The 20,830-nt window shown below is 35.6% G+C and overlaps 1 protein-coding gene across 1 annotated transcript in view; it reads left to right on the top strand.

Moving 5' to 3' along the window:
- Positions 1 to 18,819, top strand: part of LOC109107645 (kinectin-like) — a 36,896-nt gene extending 18,077 nt beyond the window's left edge. The window contains exons 4-36 of the mRNA XM_042742771.1: positions 585 to 731; positions 1,096 to 1,226; positions 1,357 to 1,470; positions 2,064 to 2,186; positions 2,321 to 2,433; positions 2,557 to 2,701; positions 3,874 to 3,958; positions 4,042 to 4,250; positions 4,344 to 4,412; positions 4,493 to 4,530; positions 4,937 to 5,027; positions 5,125 to 5,193; positions 5,277 to 5,305; positions 6,598 to 6,688; positions 6,868 to 6,939; positions 7,062 to 7,099; positions 8,119 to 8,209; positions 8,305 to 8,417; positions 9,037 to 9,106; positions 9,267 to 9,307; positions 9,394 to 9,484; positions 10,912 to 10,998; positions 12,965 to 13,054; positions 13,251 to 13,349; positions 13,476 to 13,565; positions 13,678 to 13,770; positions 14,776 to 14,844; positions 14,969 to 15,052; positions 15,471 to 15,554; positions 16,563 to 16,646; positions 16,761 to 16,850; positions 17,141 to 17,251; positions 18,022 to 18,819. Of these exons, the coding sequence (XP_042598705.1) occupies positions 585 to 731; positions 1,096 to 1,226; positions 1,357 to 1,470; positions 2,064 to 2,186; positions 2,321 to 2,433; positions 2,557 to 2,701; positions 3,874 to 3,958; positions 4,042 to 4,250; positions 4,344 to 4,412; positions 4,493 to 4,530; positions 4,937 to 5,027; positions 5,125 to 5,193; positions 5,277 to 5,305; positions 6,598 to 6,688; positions 6,868 to 6,939; positions 7,062 to 7,099; positions 8,119 to 8,209; positions 8,305 to 8,417; positions 9,037 to 9,106; positions 9,267 to 9,307; positions 9,394 to 9,484; positions 10,912 to 10,998; positions 12,965 to 13,054; positions 13,251 to 13,349; positions 13,476 to 13,565; positions 13,678 to 13,770; positions 14,776 to 14,844; positions 14,969 to 15,052; positions 15,471 to 15,554; positions 16,563 to 16,646; positions 16,761 to 16,850; positions 17,141 to 17,251; positions 18,022 to 18,060 (2,990 nt within the window). The 3' untranslated portion in view covers positions 18,061 to 18,819. The remainder of the gene's footprint in view (positions 1 to 584; positions 732 to 1,095; positions 1,227 to 1,356; positions 1,471 to 2,063; positions 2,187 to 2,320; positions 2,434 to 2,556; positions 2,702 to 3,873; positions 3,959 to 4,041; positions 4,251 to 4,343; positions 4,413 to 4,492; positions 4,531 to 4,936; positions 5,028 to 5,124; positions 5,194 to 5,276; positions 5,306 to 6,597; positions 6,689 to 6,867; positions 6,940 to 7,061; positions 7,100 to 8,118; positions 8,210 to 8,304; positions 8,418 to 9,036; positions 9,107 to 9,266; positions 9,308 to 9,393; positions 9,485 to 10,911; positions 10,999 to 12,964; positions 13,055 to 13,250; positions 13,350 to 13,475; positions 13,566 to 13,677; positions 13,771 to 14,775; positions 14,845 to 14,968; positions 15,053 to 15,470; positions 15,555 to 16,562; positions 16,647 to 16,760; positions 16,851 to 17,140; positions 17,252 to 18,021) is intronic.
- The last annotated feature ends 2,011 nt before the right edge of the window (positions 18,820 to 20,830 follow it).

Below are 20,830 nucleotides of genomic sequence, written 5' to 3'. Positions count from 1 at the left end.
CTATGGCAAGATTATATCAACTTAAGCCAATGTTGCTCTATATAAAAGGGTTAGTTCAAATCTATCATCATGTGCTCACTGTCATCTTGTTCCAAACTGTATGACTGGCTTGCCTCCAAGGAGCACAAATGGAGATGTTCTGAAGATGTTCTATATCCTGCTCTTTTCTCTGTTAGGAAATGATGCCATGAACAGGGGTTGTGATGCTCTAAAATAAGCACAGTAGAAGTGGTCTATGCTTTCATATCTCACTTGGACAAATTCAAACTGCATACTTGAGAAATATTTTCATGAGTTCTATGGACTACTGTAGGGCTATGGAAGTGTCCTTTCTCATTCACTGTTATTGTATGGAAAACATTTACATTTACATTTATGCATTTAGCAGACGTTTTTATCCAAAGCGACTTACAGTGCATTCAGGCTAACATTTTTTACCTAACATGTGTTCCCTGGGAATCGAACCTACAACCTTTGCGCCGCTAATGCAATGCTCTACCACTGAGAAACAAAAGTTAAACCGGATTGGAACAACATAACGATGATAATAATAATAATAATTGCTGTGGTCATGTGTGTTTCAGTGGATGAGGCACATGTCCAGTCCTCAGCCCCGGTCACTGACTCCACCACCTCGACAAACCACCAGAGCAACCAAAACAATGAGGCTCCGCCCCCTGCTCCTGCACCCACCAAACATGGCAAGAAACAAAAGAGTGACACCAACAAAGGTACTTGGCATCTTTCATACACTTTTTTTTTTTTTTACACAAAATGGGGGGTATAGCCAGATTTGAATTATTTAAAACATTTTATTGATACTTTTTCATGTTTATTGAGTTATAACTATATTCATAATCTTCAATCTCCACCATCTTGGAATATTTGTTCCACTGAGCTTGTCACAATGCTTAATGGGATGGTCTTTTCCACAAAGGGTGTAGACAAATGCTGCCTTAGAAATAGGCCTAAAGAAGGCATATTAGAAAACAGCACAGCCTATGATCCCATAAAATACTGCCTATGGAGGGTTTGAAATTTTCCTGATGGCCTGCGGTTTGAACAGGTGGCTAATACGTGTCTGTTTTTGAGCAGAGAACTCTGAGGTGAAGCTCAAGGAGCTGCAGGCCAGTCTGAGTGGACTCGTTCTGTCAGATTCTGATGTGGTCAGTCTCGTCTCGCTGCTCCGAGACAAGAGTCCCAACGCTTTGGACAGCTGGTATAAGGTTAGAAGATTAGGTTGACTTTTGTTTTTTGTTTAGTGTTTTTTGCTATCATGCAGTAATGAAATGTGTTTGATAGTGAAAGCTTGAGTCGTCAGATTTCTGATGATTTTTTCTGGTTTCGCTTTCTCAGACTGCAGCTAAGTTTGAGCCTTCGGCCCAGCAGCTCGCAGAGAAAGATCGTCTTCTGAGCACGCTACAGGAGGAGGTGTCTATCACCAAGGGCAAAGTCAAACAGTTATTAAGGGTTGTTAGTTTATTTATTTTATTTTTATTTATTTGTGTGAGTGGCTTGCTTGTTTTGAAATTGGTTACTCATTATATATTTTTTAAGTTCCTCTATCACAATAAAGAAAAACTGTATAAATGCATTAATTTTGTGCACCCAAAAAATGTAATTCATTTGGACCCTTATTGGGAAAGACAAGGAAATAATCTCATTCAATTTCAGCCCTGTTACCAGATGTTTTCAGTTGGTTTATTGGTTATTAATTAATTAAATGTTTGTTTACTTAATGTTTATTAGTAAAATAATAATTTCAGGGTTGTTAACACTACTCAGACATGTTACAAAAATTGCAAACCTCATATAAAATAAACTTATATATTTTGATATTTTTTAATTTAGTTTTTGAAAAAAGTTCTGAATAATTAAAATATTTCTAAATTTTTCTGACTAAAAAATAAGTCTTTGTATGACTTTTTTTATTAATTTCAAGCCCTTTTTTGCAAAGTGCCACATGCTCTAGTTATGACACAATATAGAAGATAAGTAACATAAATATTGTAAAAATATGAATATAACTGAGCTTGGTAGTAATTTATTGACTGGGACTTCAGGAACTGCAGGCTGAGAAGCAGAAGACGGGCCGCGTGGAGTCTGTGCTGCATGAACATCGTGTTGCCAGAGAGAAAGACATCATGCAGGTGAAAGCTCAGAGCTACCAGGAGATGCAGATTAAGGTAATCAATCTCTTTGACTGATAAGACTTTGTGGTCTAACCAATGCAAGTCATAATAGAGCATAAGAAAGCATGCTTGATGTGGTATGTTCATGTGTAAGAACATCTAATGACAAGTTACCTGTCTCTCTGCAGTTCCAACAATTAAGAGAACAGCTGGAAGGACAGATTGCACGCCTGCAGCAGGAAAACAGCATCCTGAGGGATGCTGTGGAGAGATGCTCCACCACCAACCAGATGGAGAACAAGTGAGTCCCACCAACACCCAGATTCCTCTCCTTTGGTCCACTTATAGTGTCAAGATTCATAATATAGTATTTCAAGACCATCCATCAAATAGGCTGTGTTTTTGTTTAATGTGTTATTTTCAGGCAGTCATCCGAGCTGAATAAACTGCATTCGGAATGCAACGGCCTGATGAAAGAGCTAGCAGAGACCAAAAACAAGCTGCAGCAGGAAGAGTTGCAACGGAAGAGTCTAGAAGTCAACTACAAGCAGAATATGTCCCAGCTGGAGGTGCCTGCAAAGCCTTGCACAATACATTAACATGCCTTTTTGAATCACACTTCTATTAGAACACCAAACAAGGCATTTAAGTTGCAAAAAGGAACCATTTTAAAGGTTTATGATGTACAAAGTGCAAGCTAACTACCCTGCACTAGTTTAGAAGAGTGATGTTAGCTTAAACATTCATGATCAGATTAAGTGTTTCCAAGCTATTCATAACTTAAAATATTTTCCATATGTAATAGGATTAGTCCAACGAATTGTTTGGTTTGTAATTTGTACCAGACCGAAAGCCTCATACTGAATGGTTCAATACGAATACGTGTATCGTTATACCCCTAAATTCAAATCAAAGGGTAAAATTTTTTTTTTTTGATTTTCATTCATTTTTGTGTGTGAACATATATATATATATATATATAATATCAAACCTGAGAAAATGGCACCATCTGGTAAAAAAAAAAATATATGTATGTGTATATATATGTGTATATATATGTGTATGTGTATGTGTATATATATATATGTTAAAATATTTTGCTTTGTAAAAAAAAAAAAAAAAGTATATATGTAAAAATTTTATCTTTAAATTTAATCTTTTAAATAATTATCAGATTTTAGAATAAAAAAAAAACTGTTTTGATAACAACAGTGAAGATCTCAATTAGGTGCCTTAATAAAAATTGAACAATTGAATACATTTCACACTTTTAAATATCAGATATTAACTAAATAAAAATGAATCACTGATAAAGAAAAAAAAACACTGTGATTTTAAAAGCATTGCTTAAAACAGATTTTTAAAGTTAAATGACTTGGATTGGATTGGCAAATGTATTTATTTACATGCATACATAATTACTCTTTTACTTTTTAACATTTTAAATTAATTAATTTGATTAAACATGAATAGAATTTTCCTGTATATAAGACAGGCTGAAATCTCTAGGAGAGTGTTCATCACCTCTGCTCACTTTATGATTTGAATTTTAATTTTCAAGCGATAATTTCCATTTTCCTTACACCACTGCTTGTTGGCAGAATTAGATTGTTACAGGAAAGGCTGAGAAAGGCTTGAAAACAGCTGAGCTTTTGTTTAGTGTCTCTAAAATGTAGCATCTGTTTGTAGCGTCACTACATTTAGCTATTGAGCTGAAACTGTTTTGTATCTTTTGTCGCAGGATGCAAAACGTCGTTGGGAAGAGCTGCAGAACTATTTGCACAACGTGAATGCAGAGAGAGAAAAGCTCCAGGCCACTAAACAAGGTAGAAACACACACACACACCATCTTACAGACATCAAGTGCTCTGCACACACCACTTAAGCAGTGTCTCCTGTGTCTTCTCAGAGCTGCAGAATCAGCTGATGGCTGTGGAGAGCGAGATAACCAGTAAAAACAAGGAGATCCAGAATCTCCACAGCAACTTGACGGACACGCTCATCTTTAAAGAGCAGGAGCAGCAGAAGGTCAAGCAGCTGGAGCAGCAGGTCATGCAGCTGTTGGAGGCGTCGCAGCACACCATGCAGCCGGACAACCAACTGCAGGAACAAGTCCAGGTACCTGAGGAGTCCCAGCACTCCTCGAACTCTAAAGAAGCATGTGTGCGTGTTACATGGCTGCTGATCATCACACAACGTTGTCATTTACAGGATCTTCTTAATGAAAACAAAACGCTGAAAGTTCAGATTGATAATCTTCAGACTCGGCTCAACTCTCAGGTATGTGGATGAGGGGGAATCTGTCTCTTCTTGTTGGGGACAGTCATGTTTAAGAGTCATTTCTTTGTTCTTCCTCTTAGGCTACAACAGTATCACATTTCGAGGAGCTTCAAAAACTGTAAGTGGTCACCTCAAAGCTTCCTTGTTTTATGGTTTATGCACCAAATAAGGCCTGTTTTACACTGCATATATATTGACACCTTTATTAACAGGTTAGGTTACAGTATTCACATTGACAGTGCTCAGAAGAAACTTAACTAGAAAATATTGAAAATGCGCTTTAACCCTGTTTATCGAAAGTCATGTGATATTTCAGCATTGAGCAATAAAATAACAGCTTGTTAGACAGTACAGTATTTGTTGTTTCATGTACAGCTATGTAAAATTAAATTTGTACTGATAAGACCTAGTTTCAGTCAATAGTCCTAACATGGAACGGATTTATCACATGGTTGGGACACAGCTTAAGGTGGTCAGCTGTCTTAAACCTCATTATATGTTATCTTGCATGTGTCTCTCATTAGGCTGGCTGAAAAAGAGCTACAGAGGAAGAGTCTAGAAGATTCTCTTAATGCAGAGAGGAGCAGCAGCGCCGGCAGGGAGACGAAAATGCAGGCAAGTGTCAACACCATGGGTGCCAGCTCACACCAGTTGAACTGAAGTGTGATTTCCGCTGTGTAGTGAACTCACAGCTCTCTCTTACCCTCTGTAGGCCATACACAATGAGAACCTGACACTGAAGACAGACCTCCAGAATCTGCAGGCACAGATTTCTGAGCAGGTTGGATTTCAGTTGCTGTTCTTTCCACTGTTAATGCATCTTTACGCTAACACACGGCACTGTCGTGTCCTCTCTTTCCCCAGGCTGTATCTGTGGATCAGCTGAAGCAGAGGTGAGTGCATTGAAATTGGTTAGAAGTATAAAGAAAATACAGATGCACTAGTGCTATACTGATATGAAAATTCTGGCTGATAATGATTCTTTTCGTGTTATAGCAGATATTAAAAATCAATATCAATAATATAAAAAAAAAGTGTAAAAACTTTAGCCCAGCTACCCGTAAAGTCTTGCTTGTTTAAAATGTTTTATTAAAAAAATGGATGATACTTTTTAATATTTATTCCAAAAATTATGCATTGAACTACCCACAGATTAGTTTGGGGTTGGTAATTTATTATTATTTTTTTTTTCAGTTTTCTTCTGCTTACGAAGGCTGCATTTATTAGCTCAAAATTACAGTAAACATTATGAAATATTATTAAAATTGAAAATAACTTCATATGTTGGAGAGTAATTTATTCCTATGATGGCAAAGCTGAATTTTCAGCATAATTCTTCCAGTCTTCTGTCACATGATTCTTAAGAAATCATTGTAATATGCTGATTTGATGCTCGAGGTATTTCTTATCATCAGTAGTGAACAGTTATGCTTTTTTTTTATATTTATGTTTTTGATAATAGAAATTTCAAAATAGCAATATTTATCGCACTTGTTCTGTACTAATATTAAAAAACTGGCCAATACCGGAAACCTGATTATTTTTGTGTTATAGCAGGTATTAATAATAAATGTCAATGATATAAAAATGTATGAATTAAATGAAACCGTTTGCCTGCTATTTTCACGGTATGGCCAGTATAATATATCATTAACAATTATGTTTAAAAAGAGAATTTTAGCCAAACAAATAATAAATGAAACCCAAAAAAGTAATTTAAACTTAATTACTAATTATATTATATGGCATCATTAATTTAAAAAATATTAACAAAAAAGATAACTAAAATTAAACAGTAATTTTTCATATTACAAATGGATTTTGATCTCAAACAAATAAAAAAGTGCTTGTATTAAAAGAAACAATAGATTATAATATATACAAGTTTGTGTGTGTTTTATTAGAGGTGTATCTAAAGTCAAATTTACATTTAGACACACTTATGAAATTAACAAGCGATTCCTAAATTAATTTCCAAATTAAACTAAATATGATTTTGCATTTCTAAATAACATTTGGAAATTGTGTATTGTTTATTCATGAACACTCACAGCTCTCCTTATGAGATTATGAGATAAAGTTTACGTTTCTCCAACCGGTCATTTATTTTTTCAGTATAAATGCATTGACACGTTTGTTTATTAAAGATCATTAATTAATGTGTGTTGTATTATGTGTCCCTTAGCCTTCAGCAACGTGATGACAAAGTTCGAGTGGTGGAGAACTTGCTGGAGTCCAGCCTCATTCAGGTGGCCAATAAGGAAGCCGAACTGAAGGTGAACAAAAAAATTTTTTTTTAATATTTTACTATTTATATTAGTTCCTAATATACTAATATATAAATATAGTAAACTAACTAAATCACTATAAATGCTCTTATAACTGCAGTTAAATAATCTGTTTACATTTGTTATGTTGAATGCATCTTTTAACGTGTTTTTTTTTTTTTAAACAGGCAGTCAAAAATGAGTGTGAAAGTTTGAAACAACAGCAACTGGAGGCAGTACAGAAGCAGACCTCAGAACAGGTAGCGAGCCGCTTCAACATACAGGCATTGTTTGGTGGAGAAGAGAGAGTGGTATTGTGATAAACGCCTGCCAAAGCTGCCCACTCACATTCTTCCTGTTTCTTTCCACCGCATTTTTCCAGACAATGTCAGAAAAGACACTAGGAGAGCTACAGCAAAAGTAAGTTACATAGTCACAACCAGGGCCAGAGTACCCCCCCAATGTTTCAACAAGAACAAATGACATGCTAAACTTCTTAAACAATCATTCTGCAGTCAGATGTATGAATAGGTGCAGCTGAAAATACACCACATACAAATAAATAAGTCAATAAATGAAAATTAATATCAGACAGCAGTATGGATTATGCTTTTCTATGAAATATTACACCACTGTGTAAAAGCAACATTGTTTAGAAGGGGGGATTGATTGACAGGTAGGTGCAGAAATTAAATATAATATTTTGTGTTTTCCTGACTTTTTTTTTTTTTTTTAAATAACACTAACGGGTAATAACTTTTTTTCCATTATTGTGACTGAAAAAAAAAAAACAAACAAACAAGAAAGAACATTTAAACCTAGTACCTAAACTTTTATTTTACAACAGTTGTCTGTCTGTGTGGATTCACTCTTTCTGTGTGTGTGTGTGTGTATGAGAGGGAGAGTGTGTGTGCACTTTGTCAAGTGACACAACACTTTAATACATGGTGTGAATAACTGATGTGCTGCTTTAAATACAAAGTAAAGATGTGTGATGAGTTACATTTTAGTCATCAGTCACACAGTAAGTGTAACACATGCTTTTTCCGTGTATGTGTGTGCAAAAAATGCTGGGGATTTATATACGCCATATAATAATGTTTAAAAAAACGCACATGCAAGCAGCAGGATGCATGCTTCTACAGCCAAAAATCCCACTGTTTGCTTGTGCACAGCTCTTCTTGGCAGCTATAAATATTATTTATTTTATAATACAGTATAGCACACATCTTTGGCAATACGATAACTTCCTGTGATTTGCCTCTTTCTGTGTGACTCTCATTTAAAATGAACTAGACACTTGCTCTTTCTGCGTCTTGTGTGCAACTGGCTTTGTCTAAGTGGCCCAATTTATGAGTGGTCCACTGGGAATTTTCCCAAAAGCAGAAAACGATTTTTTGAGTTCTAATAGTAAAATATTTTAACTTTGATTTGAACAGGATTCAGGAGAAGGATGAGAAAATTCGATCAGTTGAGGAAAGTTTGCAGTCAGCAGTGGACAAAGAATCAGAGAGAAAGAAGGCAGTGGAGGTAAGTTTGTACTATTCATTGCTCTAGAACAGTCTGTGCTCATTCATTTGCATGATGTGTTAAAGGCTTGTATATGTGTGTGTGTGTGTTCATAGGATCTACAGCAGCAGGTCGAGACTCTAAACACTGAACTTGCCCAGCTGAGGAGCAGAGAAGCTCAAGAGTCAAGCTCAGACTTAAATGCTAAACTCCAGGAGCTTCATGCTCAGTATGTATCACTCAGAAGCAAAGCTGGATTTAATTAAATAATAAAATTGCATTGTTTTATTGAATTAAGTGTTATATTTTCATTTGATTTACATTGTAAAAGATTAAAACGTGTTATGAATTCAATTTAATTCTACACCATTATTGATGATAAATTTTGTATTAAATCACAAAACACAGAAATTCGATAAAATAACGTAAAACACAAAATCTGGGGGCCAAATTAGAATTTACTTATAAATTCTATAATTCTTATACTTACAGTATGTTATGTTTTACATGTGTTTTCAAGGACTAACAAACATGGAATGCATTTCCTTCTGTTAATGGTATGAAACAAAAATCTGGATGATACTGAATGATACAGAAAAAAAAAAAAAAGTTGTTCTCTAATTCAGTTCCATTATTCAGTTCCTGAAATTAAATCGCAGTTCTGAAAACATAATTTAAACGATTTTTAAGAATAGTACATTTACAGAACTTTTTGTGAAGCTAATTGTAGCTTTTACCAAATTGCACAATTTTCTCTAATCTTTTGGCTACAATTTGGCACCATACAGTTATTGTACAAGATTTTTTGGGAGATTGCCAGATCAGTAATGCTTATGTGTATATTGTAGGTTAACTGCTAAGGATCAGGATGTTGAGAGACTGCAAAGAGAACTTGATAAGGAAGTTCAGCAGCAGCAGGTGAGAGTGCTGGGACATTCATATCAGATGCAATAAACAACTACAACAAACTATCAGTGTAAACCATTAGATGCACGTCAGGTAAATGTTTCGACATTGTTACATCCAGTTTGTGTTTTGCACTGATATAATAATTTGTCTCTCTCTTTTTCCCCCAAAGCAAACTGTTTCAACAGTTCCCAGCCCGGAATTATTAACAGCGTAAGATTCATATTCATTTTTTATATGTTGATCAACTGTAACAGTACTGCAGTAATGCACACATTCTGCTATGTGTCTTTCTTCAGGCTGGCAGAGAAGGACCAGAGGCTGACTGAACTTCAGGAAGAGCTGCTTGAGTTGAGGGAATCTGTGGAGCTTCATCGTATGAAGAACAACGTAAGTTAAGCCAGATTGAGCCTCGAGCAGCTCTTTAACTGTAGAAGAGGCAGCAGAAGCCAAGCTTTAGATTTTCTTACCTAATGCACATGCTAATGAGCATGTAAAGCAGATGACTTGAATTTGAATGGCAGCTCTATAGTCGTGAGCAGATGCTGTGCATCCCTCAACCTTTGAGAAATGTTTCTTATAAATGTTATTGGATGTTTTAAGTGTGTTAGTAATAATTTGAAGTATACTAGTGACTGCAGAGAAGGTGCACTACATTAAAAACACTGCATTAAAAACACTTAATATGGTACACTCACATGAAAAAAAACTTTTTTTTCCCTTTACATACATGTGGTGCCCCATCATGGAGGAAGCATTTTTTAGATAAATTGATAACTCAACATTGTGGAAAATTTTTGTTGGGAAAAAAAAGCATCCTGCTGATAGCGAATTGCTACAATGGTAATGTTTGCTTTTTGTGCATCCATCCATAGGTGTCAGTATAAAGTCTGAGATCAATGTTGTATCGGCCACAAAAACAAAAATGATCTCAAATACACCTTTAAGAAACATAATTGTTTGACTTAACAAAACATTGCATACAAAATTCCGAATCACAGCTAATACAGTCTGAAAGAAAAACAATGAGAAGCACTGGGAAGACTGTTTGGATCCCTTAGTGTGCGTGTGTGCGTGCGTGCATGTATACTTAAAATGCTTTAAATTAAAATATTCAAATAATTTTTAAAAAACTAAATATTTCATATTCACCCCCTCAACAACTTTTTTTTAATAACCTAAAAAAAAGTGTAAATTAATACAATCTCCATGTGCATTAATACATTTTTAGAAAAATATATTTTTCTTGTTATGCCATAGTCTAAAATATTTTGTCTAGTAGAAATTGTGAATTAAAAATCCAGAAAATCATGAACAACTGGAAAATTCTGGGGTCTTCAAATATTGTTGTGGACAGTGGTTTAGATGGTCTTGGAGCACTTCTGTACATCAGCTGTCATTTGATTTTTATTTCTTTTTTTATTTTAGGTCATTCATTTATTTTTGATATGCTATGATGTTTAAATATCTTGCATGTGTTCCACCATTTTTTAGCTGAACGCTCTACATGGTACATTTTTCTTTTTTTTCTCTCTCTTTTTTTCTTGTAATTCTTGAGTTGCAGGATGATTTTGGTCATTGTTAGAGAATTTAAATGTTCAATTTTTGAACATTAATTAACCCTTCAAAATGGAAAGGCTGTTGCTTCTAGTCTAGAAATGATTTTGTGGACCTTCAATGTCGATGTAAAACACTGGTACAGGGAAGTGCCATGGTGGTGCTTTGGAATGCATACATGGTTCTATAAATGGCAAAATGAATGGGACAATCAAGAGTGTAGGCTGAACTGAAAGTGGTGTTTCTCTGAAACTGACTAGGAGCTCCGGGAGAAAAACTGGAGCGCTATGGAGGCGCTGTCAGCCACCGAGACCATACTTCAGGGAAAACTCGCCAAGAGCGCCAAGGTTCGCACCACAACTCCCAAACTACTTCACTCTAGAGTCGAATCAGAGCTTCTCCAATAAGCCTCTGCCATTTATTGATCAGTGAAGTTCTCATTCCTGATTAACTTCCTCCTCATGAATGGCTGCATACTCCTTTCATAACTCTGACCTGCTCAGCTGCATGCTACTAATGCACAATGCAGAGAGCTGTTTAAAACTGCAAACTTGCTTTGAAATTTCAGACATTTTGGCTGGATCTTGCCGTTTGTTTTTAAATTCTCCTTTTTGTGTTTTTTCAAAATTGTTTTAAACAAGTCACCTGAAATGAGTGTGCAGCTATTTTTGTTTTTTTTGTTTCATTAGATCAGGAGTAATTTCATGTCCATTGTGTCATGTGACCTCCCCTGATTTCCTCTTTCCCAGCATGCTGATCACCACCTGATTTCCACTATTCGGTCGGCACCAATCACAATCATTTCAAAGAACTATCATAAAAAAAAAAGCAACTCGGGAAGAAAATGACCCAATCTGAAGACACACAGAATTAAATTTTTTCTCTATTTATTGGTTTGATCCATCCTGTTTTTCCCTAAGGTCTCATCATCTCTTTCCTCCTGTCAGTAATCAGAAACTCCTGCCCCTTCATGGGGTTGAGCGGTCATCTAAATGTAGCGAGGCATAAGGGCATAGAGTAACCAGTGACTCTATAAACGGTCCTGGAGCTATAACTAACCCTGCTTACATCAGGAGTCGAGTGGACCGCATGTACTGTCCAGTGTGTGGACATCTGCTCTCAGTCATGTCCAGCCCTGCACCTGCTGGACAAAATCAGCATTCGCCAGATCTCTCTTATGTTCTTATGCTCATACTCTTCTGTGGACCTAAACACGTTCCAAAAAAAGGTTTTGTTATTTGGCCTTCAAAGTCAGCATGAAAATAATTTTATTATTGCACATTCAAAGCATTATGAAGACAAATTTCCAAATAAATTCTAATCTTTTTTTTTTTTTTAATTCAAAATGTGATAACTTGGGAGGAATAGATTTAGTTCATCTGTATTCGATGCTGGTGTGTAACAGTTGTGACTAATCACAGTCCAGTCGGTTGCTAATGGATGGAATCTCCTACTTTTTTTTTCTGATTAAAGGGTTAATTCATATAAAAATGAAAATTGTCCAAATTTACCTATGTTGTTCCACACCTTTATGACTTTCTATTGTGGAACATGAAAGATATTTAAAGAAATGAACTGGTTACCAAAAGTCATCAACATCTGCAGAAGATTGAACAACATGAGGGTGAAAAATTACGACAGCTTTCATTTTTGAGGGAACTCTCCCTATATCTTGATTTACTTGACTATACTTAAAGCCCAGTGTTTTTTCAGCATTTTTTACCTTTTCCCAATTCAGTAATATGGTGACTTCAAACGTGAATAGGATGTTTTTTGGGAAATGTCTAGATGAAGTAGAAATGTTTTGTTTTGTAATTTATTTTTTACAATTGTCTTAGAACAAAAATGATATTTTGAGCTATTGTCCTGAAATATCCTGATTTGGTGCTGGCTTTTAGATGTTGTTTTATTATTTGTATGTGTTGATGAGTAGAGGTTTAAAAAGCATTGTGGTAAAAAAGTAGAAGAAAAACAAAAAGTTTGTTTTACAGTGATTTTTAAAAATTCATAGACCAAAAAGATTAACTTTTTTTTTCAGTCTGAGATTGGTGCTGAATGTTATTCAAAACAGATGAATATTTAATTTAAGCCCATTTATGTGAGAGTGCATTTGGATTATAGTGGAATTGAGTGAAATTGATAAAAGCACTGGGATGTTTTTTATTTGTTGTTTTTTTTTTTTGTGGGGAGCACCAGTGGCACTAGTTTTTGTGGTATGGATTTTTGGAGTGGTTTTCAACTGAACTGTGAAATGTAATTGGAGCACCTTTTAAGCTTTTTGATTGGAGTATTTGATCTGTGTTTCTTCCGCAGGAGCATCAGACGGAGCTGGAGTCAACGGAGGCCGAATGCAGAGCATTGCTGCACAGCTTCCTGCCGCACGTGCCACTGCCCACTGAACAGGTGCACAATACACACACACACACACACACACACACACACACAAAGCAAAATAAATAAATAAATAAAATAATCAAAACTGTGCAAGGAAAGGACAGATAATTTACTTAATCTCTCCATCCTAATAAACTGAATCATGTTTCATATCTGTGCGTGTTTGCAAAATCCTCGAGTCTAAATGTACATTCTGCTTGTGCAGAACCACCACCAGTGGCTACAGATGTTTGAGACGTCTGTGAGAGAGAGCTTGTCTGGAGAACTGACCTCTGGCCCTGCGTCAGGAGCTGGAGATGCCCAGGTACAGAAGCATTGTAAATCTTCCAGAGACCATGTCTGATGAACCGATTCCAGTGCTTTATGAATCAAGTGGGTGCATAAACATTTCAGAAGACTTCAAGATTTGTTTTTTTTTTTTTTGGGGCAGGCTTTAGCAGAGAAGTTGAAAGAGGCTGAGGAGGCCCAGAAAGTTCTACAGAAAGATTGTGAGACGTACAAGAAAGTGCTAGCAGAGACGGTGAGTTGTTCATTGCATCTGTCTGCGATTTTAAAAACCGAGATGCGTGGCACCTGACAGTATGCTGGCAGCAGTGGGCTGAGGGATGTGTAGTGATGCTGTTGGTGCACAGGAAGGGATCCTGCAGCGGCTACAGAGCAGTGTGGAGCAGGAGGAGACGCGCTGGAGGGAGAAGCTGGAGCAGTCACAGACTGATCTCAGAGAGGTTGGTAAAAACACCATTCCTCATATCTACACCACTCCTTTGATATTTTAGGCAGTTAATAGTTAGGTTTAATGCTAAATTGTTTGCTGTGGCAATGATTCAGTGTGATTTTGATTCTCTACTAAATCCTGCAATGCATCATTCCAATACAAGTTCATTTTTTTATTTATTTTTTTTCACATTTTTTAAAGTTTGGGGTTGGTAAGCTTTTTTTAATGTTTATGAGAGAATTTTCTTATGCTTATCAATTTATTTTATCAAAACTACAGTAAAAACAGCAATGTTTTGAATGCTGTTGTGAATTTATTCGAATTTAAAATCATTTTTCTATTTTAATACATTTTAAAATGTCATTTATTCCATCTGAATTTTCAGCATCATTACTCCAATCCTCAGTGTCACAGAAATCATTCTAATATGCTGATTTGGTACTCAGTAAATATTTTTTATTACTAACAATGTTTGTGGAAACTGATACTTTTTTTCCTGGATTCTTTGAATATAGAGTTCAAAAGAACATCGTTTTTTGTAATATAAATATTTGCAAAATTATAAAAGTCTTTGTCACTTTTGACTAATTTAGTGCATCATTGCTGAATAAAAATAAAGAATTTCTTTAAAAAAAAAAAAAAAAATTGCAGACCCCAAACCTTTGAATGGTAACTTATAAATTAGATATGTAATTTTTTATTTCTTATATAAAATATTATTAAATAACATATAATCATGTCATTTATAATATGTGCAATATTATATAATATTAGTAATAGTACTTTATATAATAGTAGTACAGTAAAAAAAAAAATTAAATAACCATTTAATGTGAACTAAAAATCATCTAGACACAAATGTGATCATTATCATGAATATAATAGTCATATCACCAATTTTCTTTATGTAGAATGTCTTTTTTTATTTTTTTATTTTGGAGACTAAGACCCAGTGTTTTTTGTAAGATTCACCAAGTTAGACTGCAAAATAAAAATGTGATGCTTTGGTGTTTAGATGACTCAGAGGGTAATTACACTGGAACAGGAAGTGGACAGACTGAGCTCAGATGGAGATGTGGAGAGTGTGAGTATGCTTTCAGTTTGAACAGCTCTGAAACACAGTACTTACACCTTACATCTGAAAAACAAACCAGCGCTGGGCTGAAGAGTATCCCTTTGAATACTGCTTTGCATCTGATATATCATAGCTAAGGAGAGACAAACAGCACCTGGAGGCTGAACTGGAGAGAGCGGAGCATGAGAGCGCCACCTATGTGTCAGAGGTCAGAGAGGTAAGTGCAAATACTAACGCCTTACTGCATGCTTACACCTCTGTCTCTCGTTCTTTTGTGTTGTAGTTTGTTGCTTGTGGTTGTGTTGTTTTTAAATGTCTAACATGTTGGATTGTAGCAGCTGTTGAAGGGTTGGCATGTACTTGTCTATCCTCAGTCCCAACTAGCACAGCGATCAGTGAGGAATGAGAAGTGATCCAGTGCTCTCTTTAACCTGCAGATCTTTCTAGAAAGCTTTCATTGTCTGGACTGAGGATAGAATGTTCCGGGTTCAGTATATGTTAAGCTTTATGCATTTACAGCAGGGAAAGACATTTCTGTATTTCATATACTGTATTGAACTAAAACACCATCCTCCAAAACCAGCACCGGTTTCTCAGCCCCTCTCGTTCCTTAAACATCTCAAACTTCATTTCAGCTCAGAGATCTCTTGACCGAGTTGCAAAGCAAACTCGACGGCTCGTACACCGAGGCCGTCAGGCAGAATGAGGAGTTGAATTTGGTAAGACGCCCCCTGGTTAAACTGAAGTAGCTTTCCCTTTCTCCTCTTGAGCTCACATGGGTGCGGACGCTCGCTTCAAGGGCCTGGACTTTTACGGCAAGGGCTTGCTATCTGTTATCTCTCATTTCTAAACATTTATTCAGCTGTAAAGTGATTTCATTTTCCAATAATAACACTGTCGTGCTCCAGCGATGACAAAACGACATCATGAATTGCAGTTCATTTGAAATACATGCAGTTCTTGACAAAAAGATTTTGAAGTCCTGATCATATGAAACATTAGAGATGACAGATACACCTTGCTAAAGTTATGTTAATCTGTCATATAATAGCTTACTCTGTTTCCTCTGCGGTCACAGTTTCACTTACTGCCACCTCTGCACAAGCACATGCACATTCCTAACGGCTAACCTTTTATTCTCTGAACTGTTGTCAAATCCTCAGTGTTTGTGTGTTTCTGACATTTAGACATCACCTTCATTCCCCCCTTTTTCACAATTTAAATGTCCATTTCCATGCTTTTGAAGTAGCTATCCAAAACTTTACTCAAAACATTTGTGAAAATGACTTTTTTCCAAGTATTCAGCACTGTTAACTGTATTCCTTAAATGGATAGTTCTCTTCAGATTCTGTCATTATTTACTCATTCCAATCCTGTTTGATTTCCTTTCTTCTGTGGAAGTCCAAAGGAGATGTTTAACAGAGTGTCCGAGCTGCTCTCTTCCAGACAGTGACAGTGAAGGGCCACCAGATGGGTGCTAGCTCTAAAATGCCAAACAAAGCATCACCAAATTACTTTGTTCTATTCATTAAGTCACTATTTACTAAAACTCCTGACAAAAAAAAAATGCAGCTTGGAGATTCTGCTCTAAATATCTCCTTTTGTGTTCCACAGAAGAAAGTAAGTCGTATAGGTTTTGAAAGAGTTGAAGCTGAGGTAATGATCAGGTGAACTATTCATTTAAGAGCCCATGACTGACGTGATATCTGACTTGGCTTTTTCTTCAGCTTAAGACTCGGTTGACTGAGACGCTGTGTAAGCTTGAGATGGAGGAGAGTGAGCGACAGAAAGTAGCTGGAGACCTTTATAAGGTAAAGCTTGTGATGCAGGAGGATCTTTCTGTTAAACCGTCCACAGTTTAACACAGTTATGTGATTGAGAAGCTTGTTTTCTTTTCTTCATTGTATGTTTTGTCACCTGATCAGGCCCAGCAGTCTCTGGAGTCGATTCAGGCAGAGATCATTAAAGAAGCAGGCCAAGCTGACCTGATAGAGACCAGCAGCCTCACACAAACGGTGAGAAGTTTGTTAGCTTACAAAACAATACACTGTTTAACACATGTGGACAGGTTTTGGTTGTCAGGTGTGAGTGGGTTAATGAGATGAACTACATCTGTGGATACTGTACTAGGACACCTGTGTGAATCTGATCATATTTTATATATATAATGTATGTATATATATATATATATATCCCAAGTATACTAAATTAACACTGCAAGCGTGGTTGAGTTTAGTCTTTGGAAAATCGTGACATTTTAAAAAGGTCTGCCTGACTTGTGCAATCTTTTGACTCGTGTTCTTAGGAGGAGATTGACCGTAAGGAGAAGATGACTGCAGGGTTGAATCAGACGGTACAGGAACTACAAGAACTGCTTCAGTCTGTCAACAGACAGCTTACCAAGGGAAATGAAAGGGTAGGATCCCCTTTTTTGTTGCTGTTTTTTTGTTTATGTATTCTAGTGTTTCTGTGTGTATCTGTGTTTCTTAGATCAAATCATTGTAGCTAAACAGCATTTAAAAAATACAACCAGTGTTACACATTTTACACTTGGCTTTCTAGCTAGCGTTGCCTATATGTGACGCTGGACCACAAAACCAGTCTGAAGTCACTGGGGTATATTTGTAGCAATAGCCAAAAATACATTGTATGGGTCAAAATTACTGATTTTTCTTTTATGCCAAAAATCATTAGGATATTAACTAAAGATCATGTTCCATGAAGATATTTTGTACATTTTCTACCGTAAATTTATCAAAACTTAATCTTTGATTAGTAAAATGCATTGTTATGAATTCATTTGGACAACTTTAAAGGCGATTTTTCTCAATATTTAGATTTTTTTTGCACCCTCAGATTTCAGATTTTCATTAATAATTGTATCTCATCCAAATATTGTCCTATCTTAACAAACCATACATCAATGGAAAGCTTATTTATTCAGCTTTCAGGTGATGTATAAATCTCAATTTCGGAAAAATTTACACTTAAAACTGGTTCTGTGGTCCAGGGTCACATATATGCTTTTTCTGACATAACATACACACATTATAAATATTTACTGGAGTTCACAGGAAATCAGTTTCCAATGAATCTGATTACTGTACATTTATTGAGCATTCTGTTGTATACTAATGTTAGTTCCCAGTTATGATAAACAAGTGCCTTATTGTCTTTTTGTTTCAGGATGATGGAGATAAATTATACTCTAATTATAAACTGTAATGAAAAACTCTCATAAAGCCACATGACGTCATACCAGAATAACCCACCGTCAGATTCCAGCCCTGTTTCCTGCACCTGATCTACCATGTGCTCTCCAGTTAAACCAATCCACAGTCCCCTCACACTCCAGCCTGGGGTCCCGTTCTCCCAGAAACACCCCGGCGACGTGCACTCAGTGAGCCGGATCCTTTCTAATGCTGTGGCATTCCTCATATTCAGTAGACATACAGAGCAAAGGCATCCGATAGACCAGACGGTTTCATTTGACCCTTTTTCAGTCCAAATACTTTGAATACTACTTTTTGTTAGCTCTCTTTGACCAGAGAGGGTTTTATGCTTTCGTATAAAGAGCGTTGATGATATTTGTGTTGTTTTAAAAATAAAATAGCTAACTGTTATGATCTGCTGACACTCACTTTGTGTTTTCAGCTCTTGTCTTGAAACCCTTAAACTCAGAGGCACATGCAAGAGAACCGTTTTAAACCAATAAATGCTTTTCTTGACTAATTATGCTTAATTTAGTATTTGTTTTCCTGGGGGCCTGTTGTATTGAGGGACATATTTTGCGGTATTGTGGGTGAAAGACGGGTTAAATCTGTGCTAAACACCACTGCAAGCAATTCTGTAAGTGCTGCTCAGACAGAGGCATCCTCCTCATCTGTTGTTATCACACTCTATACTGTTGCTCATTAACACTGATATTTCATTTTTTGTAAAACAGGTGACCGGTAATAAAAGGGATGCTTGATTAAAAATGCAGTCTGGCCTCCTCCTTTCTTTCTTTTCCTGTCTTGAAATTGTAAAGCATAACAATAACTGATTGCGCTTTACTTTTGTGAACCAATCAATTTTCAAAGCTATTTGGTGGCATGGTAAATAATGTGTTGCGCACAGGAATAGTTGGCTGGCAAAATATTAAAAGGCTACAGTTTTAGGAGGAAAAAGTTTATTTTAAAACAAACATCAAATTCAAAATATTAATTTTAATGAATAATATTTGTTCAATCTATGGTTCATTTTATGATGCTTTTTATTTATTTAATGTGGAGAGAGTATTTTATAGTTCTATAGTAAAAAAGAAAATAGAAATTAAATTATTATACATTATAAAATCTAAATCTTTATTTTCTCCAAGGCTGCAATTATTTGATTTGAATTATTCAAAAATACACTAAGAACAGTAATTTTGCTACAATTTTAATAATGTCATTTATTCCTGTGATGGCAAAGCATCATTTGTTTTGTGTTATTTGGAAATAGATTTTTAAGAAATCATGCTGTTTTGTTTTTATAGATTTTTTTATTGTTGTTTGTTATTTTGATGGTGATGTTTGAAATTTTTGTTTTTCAGGAGTCTTTGATAAGTAGAAAGTTCAGAAGAACAGCATTGATTTGAAAAAGTATTTTTTGTAAAACTCTGTCACTTAATGCATCCTTGCTGAATATATTTATTTTTTTTTTAATTTTTTTTTTTTTGGCATGTTTGTATGGGTTGTGTTTGTTTTTTTTCTGGTTCTAGTTTTCTGTAATGAGTTGCACACTACAGCAGGGGGCAGTCATAATTTAATAAATGTCTTACTAGCAGTCATCTGGATGAGAATGAACTCATTAAGGCTGTGACACATTCCCAACATTTCTCATGATTAAGCTCATCTCTATGAAAGACCAAAACAGACAAATAGTTGTAATATCAGACTTCATTACTTCTTTTCAAATGATAAATTATTTATAATTAGCAACTTAATCAGCCTCATATAAGACAAATCTTATGGAACATAAAAAATTAGTTATTTAGTAGAATGTCCAAGCTGCTCCTTTACAATTAAGAACCTGGTAACTGAATGAAACGTGAGGGTGGTGCGTTTTCATTTTTCAGGTGAACGTCCCTTTAAATGAATCACGTGTGCTTAATGTTCACACAATGCTTTAAATTCAAAGTAGCCTTCATCACACATTTTCACTTACTTTTGTTTTTCTTCACAAGGCTGCAGTGATTTAGACTTTAATGAAGGGCGAAGAACAAATTAAAGGATAACAAGAAAACTTTTGTGCGGCTCTGAGGTCAGCAGACACATTCCAGCCATTCCCTCCTTGTGTCATACTACAATCAGCTGAACATTTTACCATCATGCACTGGCATGGAGGTTAAGTAGTGACAAGTCGTGTAGATAAACCCCATATACTGTATATACAAAAAGTGTGTGGGCTTCCCCTCCTTATTAGTGTCTTTCTGCTATTCCTGTCATTTTTGTGTGGACATCTCAATACAGCTACACCATGACACTCAAGAGCAGTGGTTTCAAAATGTGGGCTGCAGAGTGGAAATAGCTGTGCATTGCAAATAGTAGAATGGTGGTGCTTATAAATTCAGTTAAGTTTTTTGGTGGGCATAACATTACATGGTGGGCATAATATTTACATATTTCTGACGTGACATACCACAAGAAGTGTTTTCTGGTGCTCTTGGTGTAATATGCAAAGAATAAATAAATAAATAAATATTGTGTAGGCCTATCTGAAAATGCAAGAGCAAAGAAAACTTGTGCTTATTAAAAGGTTCCCCATGGCCATTTATTTATTATCAAAAAAATTATTATCAATGTATTTTGGGATTTTTCCCATCATTACTGTTATTATGAGTTTTATGTATTTTTTAATTCATTTTTTAACATTTGATTTAAGTTTTTTTTCTTTCTTTCCCTGGCAGTTGCTATTTTTCTTTTCACTGTTGTTGATTGTTTTTCTGTTATTATCTGTTAGAATAATAATA

The sequence above is a fragment of the Cyprinus carpio genome, chromosome B17 (assembly GCF_018340385.1).
Source record: "Cyprinus carpio isolate SPL01 chromosome B17, ASM1834038v1, whole genome shotgun sequence".
Taxonomy (NCBI): Eukaryota; Metazoa; Chordata; class Actinopteri; order Cypriniformes; family Cyprinidae; genus Cyprinus; species Cyprinus carpio.
This window is presented reverse-complemented; position numbering and strand designations above follow the sequence as displayed.